Raw genomic sequence first — 6,925 nt, 5'->3', positions numbered from 1 at the left:
TCCCAGCACCACTTATTGAAGAGACTGTCTTTTCTCCATTGTATATTCTTGCCTCCTTTGTCATAGATTAATTAAGCAAAGGTGTGTGGGTTTACTTCTGGGCTTTCTATCCTGTTCCATTGATCTTTTTTTCTGTTTTTGTGCCAGTACCATACTGTCTTGATTACTGTAGCTTTTTAGTATAGTCTGAAGTCAGAGAGCCTGATTCCTCCAGCTCCGTATTTCTTTCTCAAGATTGCTTTGGCTATTCAGGGTCTTTTGTGTTTCCATACAAGTTTTAGAATTTTTTGTTCTAGTTGAGAAATGCCATTGGTAATTTGATAGGGATTGCACTGAATCTGTGGATTAACTTGGGTAGCATAGTCATTTTGACAATATTGATTCTTCCAGTCCAAGAACATGGTATATCTTTCCATCTGTTTGTCATCTTCGATTTCTTTCATCAGTGTCTTATAGTTTTCAGAGCACAGGTCTTTTGCCTCCTTAGGTAGGTTTATTCCTAGGTATTTTATTCTTTTTGATGTGCTAGTAAATGGGATTGTTTCCTTAATTTCTCTTTCTGATTTTTCATTGTTAGTATATAGAAATGCAACAGATTTCTGTGTGTTACTTTTGTATCCTGCAACTTTATCGAATTCATTGATGAGCTCTAGTAGTTTTCTGATAGCATCTTTAGAATTTTCTCTGTAGAGTATGTCATCTACAAACAGTGACAGTTTTACTTCTTTTCCAATTTGGATTCCTTTTATTTCTTTTTCTTCTCTGACTGCCATGGTTAGGACTTCAAAATCTATGTTGAATAAAAGGGGAGACAGTGGACAGCCTTGTCTTTTTCCTGATCTTGGAATGCTTTCTGCTTTTCACCATTGAGAATGATGTTAGTTGTGAGTTTGTCATATGTGGCCTCTATTATGTTGGGGTATGTTCCCTCTATGCCCACTTTCTGGAGAGTTTTTATCATAAATGGGAGCTGAATTTTGTCATAAGCTTTTTCTACATTGATTGAGATGATCATATGGTTTTTATTCTTCAGTTTGTTAATGTAGTGTATCACACTGATTGATTTGTGGATATTGAAGTATCCTTGCATTCCTGGGATAAATCTCACTTGATCATGGTGTATGATCCTTTTAATGTATTGTTGGATTCAATTTGCTAGTATTTTGTTGAGGATTTTTGCATCTATGTTCATCAGTGATATTGGCCTGTAATTTTTTTTGTGGTATCTTTGTCTGGTTTTGGTATAAGGGTGATGGTGGCCTCATAGAATGAGCTTGGAAGTGTTCCTTACTCTGCCATGTTTTGGAAGTTTCAGAAAGTTGTTAACTGTTCTCTAAATGTTTGATAGAATTCACCTGTGAAGCCATCTGGTTCTGGACTTTTGTTTGTTGGCAGTTTTTTTTTTTTTTTAATAGCTACTTTATTTATTTATTTATTTATTTTTGGCTGTGTTGGGTCGTCGGTTCGTGCGAGGGCTTTCTCTAGTTGCGGCAAGTGGGGGCCACTCTTCGTCGCGGTGCGGGGACCGCTCTTCATCGCGGTGCGCGGGCCTCTCACTATCGCGGCCCCTCCCGTTGCGGGGCACAGGCTCCAGACGCGCAGGCTCAGTAGTTGTGGCTCACAGGCCCAGCTGCTCCGTGGCATGTGGGATCTTCCCAGACCAGGGCTCGAACCCGTGCCCCCTGCGTTAGCAGGCAGATTCTCAACCACTGCGCCACCAGGGAAGCCCTTGTTGGCAGTTTTTAAATCACAGTTTCAATTTCAGTGCTTGTGATTGGTCTGTTCATATTTTCTATTTCTTCTAGTTCAGTCTTGGAAGGTTATATCTTTCTTAAGAATTTGTCCATTTTTTCGCGGTTGTCCATTTTATTGGCATACTGTTGCTTGTAGTAGTCTCTTATGATCCTTTGAATTTCTGTGTCCACTGTAACTTCTTTTTCATTTCTAATTTTATTGATTTGAGCCCTCTCCCTTTTTTTCTTGATGAGTCTGGTTGAAGGTTTATCAATTCTGTTTACCTTTTCAAAGAACCAGCTTTTAGTTTCATTGACCTTTTCTATTGTTTTCTTCCTATTTCTGCTCTCATCTTTATGATTTCCTTCTACTCACTTTGGACTTTGTTCTTCTTTCTCTAGTTGCTTTAGGTGTAAGATTAGGTTGTTTATTTAAAGGACTGTTACCTTACTCGTACAAAGAACTCTCAAAACTCAACAATAAAAAAATGAACAACCCAATCTAAAATATGTTCAAAAGATCTTGAGAGACACCTAACACACTTTAAAATTAGATTGTCTCTTTATTGTTGAGTTGTAAAAGTTCTTGATATATTCTGTACACTAGACCTTGCTAGATAAATGATTTGTAAATTTTGGGTTGGCCAAAAAGTTTGTTTGGGTTTTCCAGTAACATCTTATGGAAAAACCCAAACGAACTTTTTGGCCAACCCAATATTTTCTTCCATTCTGTGGGTTGTCCTTTTACTTACTTAATAATGTCCTTTAACACACACAAGGACACTTTTTCTGGACTTAATTTTGATGAAGTCCAATTTATATATATTTTCTTTGGTTGCTTGTGTTTTTGGTGTCCTATTAAGAAACCATCGCCTCATCCAAAGTCATGAAGATTTACTCATATTTTCTTCTAGGAGTTGTATATAGTTTTAGCTCTTACATTTAGGTCTTTCATCCATTTTGAGTTAATTTTTGTGAATGGTTAAGGTCCAAATTCACTCTTTTGAATGTAGATATCCAGTTGTCCCAGTACCATTTGCTGAAAAGACTATCATTTCCCCCATTGAATGGTTTTGGCACAATTGTTAAAAATCAATTGATACAGATCATTTATTTCTGGATTTTCAATTCTATTCCATTGATCTTTGTGTCTACCACTTTTAGTACTGCATTGTTTACTGCCCCTATGAAACTGAGTTTCTCAAAGGCAGGGGCAACATCTTTATTCTTCTTAGTATTTTTAACCCAGCTGTTAGTAAAGCCTTAAAACATGCTCACTAAACAAAGTTAATCATTTAGTTTTGAGGAAAGGAATGGGAATGAAGTTCATAAGAAAGGTGGGCTCCTTTACTCATGGAATACTTTATCATTTGATATGGAAATGAAATTTTGGCATACCTTCTCCATTACTTCCAATGACAATTATTCTAACATGTACTGAACACCTTCCTCATACAGAAATATGGGCACCGCAAAGTTTGTAATTGGGGAAAAGATGATAGGTCATGAACGCAACAGTAATTAAAAGCTGTAAGTACTGTCAGATACCACAAAGAAAATGCTACTGGAGTTGCAGCAGAAATCACCTTCAACCAGGATATGTTATCATTCATCAGGTCTTCTTGAAGGGTAGTTAATACTTTTGAATTTACTGCCAAAAGAATTTTGAAAGTAGAGGAGACAGGAGTTTGAGAAGACAGCCATTTGAATTTTACTACTAATATAGTTTAGAGTTTTAATTATCTCTGAAGGGGAAGACCAGTTATTCTCCTAAAATAAAGACGTGGGGCCTACTGAATTGTTTTGGTTTGACATATACCTCAAAAGTACAGCACAACCAGCAAAATTTTTAAAATACAAGTTGAATGATTAACACGGGATTAAAGTCATATGGCACAGAACAAGTCTTAGGTACCTGAGGCCATAGCTCTGAATTATAATTTTAGGCTTTCCCTCCACTTCTTTTAAAAATAGATTTATTTTATTCATTTATTTTTGGCTGCATTGGGTCTTCGCTGCCGCACATGGGCTTTCTCTAGTTGCGGCAAGCAGGGGCTACTCTTCATTGCAGTGCACAGGCTTCTCATTGCAGTGGCTTCTCTTGCTGCTGAGCACAGGCTCTAGGTGCACGGGCTTCAGTAGTTGTAGCACGCAGGCTCAGTAGTTGTGGCTCACGGGCTTAGCTGCTCCCCAGCATGTGGGATCTTCGTGGACCAGGGCTCGAACCCGTGTCCCCTGCATTGGCAGGCGGATTCTTAACCACTGCGCCACCAGGGAAGCCCTTTCCCACCACTTTTGAAGCCAACCCAATTACTGTCATGGTGATTTTGAAGAAAGATAAAATGGTCTCAAAGCTTATATATAAGATTTAAAAACCAATCTGCTAGTAGAAAATGCAGTATATAAACTTACATTCAATGACCTATTCTTTGTTTAAAGATCTGATTATCAGAAATAGATGAAAAGGAGGTGAACGTGTGGATATGGGTAACATGGTCTTTGGAGTCAGACCTGGTTAACAATTCCTCCATAAAGTAACTATACGACCTGAATCTGAGTTCTGTGTGTGTCTGTAAAATGGAGGAACCTCCTTCCTCAGAGTGATTATTAAGGATTTTACAAGATGATATGTGTGTGTGTGTATATATATCCACAAAGTATGTACTCAGTAAAGGAGAATATGGTTATTAAGATAAACCAGAGTCCTACGACAGACACCAAGTGATTCTCTAGGGTTTTGAGCCAAACAGACCTAAATTAGAATGCTGTCTCTGCCACTGCCATGTATGGTCTTACTGTGGTTCCAAGTAAAAAGGGTTACTACATCTCTTCTCCTACTCCAGGGCTATATAACAGCCTGAGTAGCGAACATGAGCCAGTTTAAGTCAGTCACAAACAGGGCACATACTTGACTCAATATACATCTGCTTAGAGCTTTGTGGTCAAGTGGACCTGGAATCTGGTCACTATCTAGCCATGTTATTTGGGGAAAATTACATAATCTCTTTTTGGCTTCTCATCCTGCAAATGACTTTTGCCAAAGTCAGCATATTTCAAAGACTAAGTAGCAAAACTTTATTTTTGTTAAAGGCTGATTTTCTTAGATATTTGCAATGAAAATAGCTGCAGGTCTCAAGGGTACAGTTCCACATTTCCATAATGGAAAGAAATAGATTAAAACTATTTTAAAACCTTTCATAACAGATACTTAATACTTTATTGTGAAGAAAAGGTACCAAAATATAACATTCCCAAAAGCACAACTCTGAAAAAGCTAGTTTTATTCTTACAGGACTCAAAGCTTTAATGGCATTCCCATAATACAGTCAGAAAGTAGAACAAGCCCTCAAGAAAAAAGCAAAAATGCCAAGATCTTCCCCAACCACAGTTATTTTTAATCTATGAAACAGAATTTCCTTACAAATTAAGTAGCTTTTATAGTAGTGACATTTATTGTTGATATGATCTGTTTAATATGACTGTAGTCAGAAGGGAAGTTGGGTCCGTTGTTCTTCCAGAAATTGAAAAAAGTATCATCATTAAGATAAGGAAGAGAAAGATTTGTATCCATCTTTTTGGGACATTTAAGGTGAGAGTGAGGTCTCACAGTTGGAGAATTTGTGGATATTGCTGGAGGAATTGGAGATGCTCTCTAGTAAGCGGATAATCCCTCTTCCCCGAACACTGCTGTTTTGGCCAGAAATTTTCACCCCAGATGGGTAGTCACCTAGGATATTAAAAATACAAGGAAAGAAATATAGCAATTTTATAGTCTTAGAGATCCCTCAATTGACTCATCCTACTGCAGGCCTTTTCACTAAGCCATGATTAAACGGATCGTCAATAGGGGAGATAGTTCTTAGAGTAAAGGCAAAAAGGCTGAACAAGAATATTCTTTTTAAGTCCTGGAAACCTTAATTGAAGTTCCTCAGGGACCACTTGAAATTTCATGTCACTCGCTTTTTTAAACTTTCCCATTTCCCCCAAAGACACCTTCATATCAAAACTATAAAACTACAGCTGCTACAAAAGTAACAGGTTTTATTTTAAATGCCCTGAACAAAATTCTGAAGAATAAATTAAATTTTATCAAAGTGATACAAAAATCTACATATCCAAATTAAGTGCTTATGCCAAGTAAAACTCCCAATTCAACAAGATTCTTATACCCTAAAGCCAACTTAGATCATCTGTTTAAGTACCATACCCCGGGATCATAAAAAGACCCTAAACTCTTTGAGGTGCCTTCTTATTAAATATAAGATGCTTACCAGTGGGTGTGTTTGATCTCTGTTCCTGATTAGAAGAGCTGAAATGAGAGAATCCTGGACGGTGAATCCTTAGCTTCTATAAGTAACAACAACAACAACAACAAAAAAAACCAGGGGAAAACATGTTTATTTCTTATTATTGGATTATCTACTTCAAATTACTCTTTAAATATAAACTAACACCCACTTTTCCAATGTCTGATCAACTTCTGAAGAGTACTGCTGTGAAGGGGAGCAAGGGCAATCTTTGAGGGGGAAATTACAGGGTCAAGAAAGGTTTGTTTTTTTTTTTTAAATGAGATTATAGCAGGTTTCTTGATAAGAATGACTCAGAACAGAGAGAAACCCTGATGAAATTATGAGAGCCATGTCCTTAGGTAGGTAAGAGAATGAGATCTAATAGAGAAATAAAAGGATTGGTCTTAGATAGAAACACAGACAATTCATGCATTAAAGTAGAGCATATGGTAGATGCAATGGTAGGAATATATGGAAAACCTCTTGATTGCTTCTATTTTCTCCGAGAAGGAGGGGATACGAGCATCAGCTAGAACAAGGATGAAGGAAGAGGTGATGGAAGTTTGAAGTGAGAGAAGGTGAGAAATAACTGTCTAGGAGAGTGGGAGATTAATCAAACTAGAGAAATGGACAACTGCCAGGCAAGGTTAAGGGCTCACTTGAGGTTGGTGGTGATGAATATTTAATAACACCAGTCAGTATGGTAGTTTCTTTTCAGCCTCGGTTAGCTTCAAATGTATAACAGAGGAGGTGAGGAGTTGATTTAATCAGGGTTAGTGTTTGTCAACCAACTATGATGAAGAATGAAGGGACAGTGGAGTTCACAGTGCAAGTGAGTGAAAATAATGGAGCAAGGAATCTAAGCTGGGAAGGAAGGAGGTGAAGGGCAAGGTGGGGAGAGGA

At 37.6% G+C, this 6,925-nt stretch overlaps 1 protein-coding gene across 2 annotated transcripts in view; it reads right to left on the bottom strand.

Annotated features, from left to right (window-relative positions):
• Window positions 1–5,317: 5,317 nt before the first annotated feature.
• The window catches only part of MAEL (maelstrom spermatogenic transposon silencer), a 40,806-nt gene continuing 39,198 nt past the window's right edge, over window positions 5,318–6,925 (bottom strand). For both annotated transcript variants that reach the window (XM_036871681.1, XM_036871688.1), the window contains 2 exons: window positions 6,005–6,080; window positions 5,318–5,460 (listed from right to left, as the gene is read on the bottom strand). In XM_036871681.1, the coding sequence (XP_036727576.1) occupies window positions 5,318–5,460; window positions 6,005–6,080 (219 nt within the window). The remainder of the gene's footprint in view (window positions 5,461–6,004; window positions 6,081–6,925) is intronic.

Source organism: Balaenoptera musculus, chromosome 1 (genome assembly GCF_009873245.2).
Source record: "Balaenoptera musculus isolate JJ_BM4_2016_0621 chromosome 1, mBalMus1.pri.v3, whole genome shotgun sequence".
In the NCBI taxonomy this organism is placed as follows: Eukaryota; Metazoa; Chordata; class Mammalia; order Artiodactyla; family Balaenopteridae; genus Balaenoptera; species Balaenoptera musculus.
This window is presented reverse-complemented; position numbering and strand designations above follow the sequence as displayed.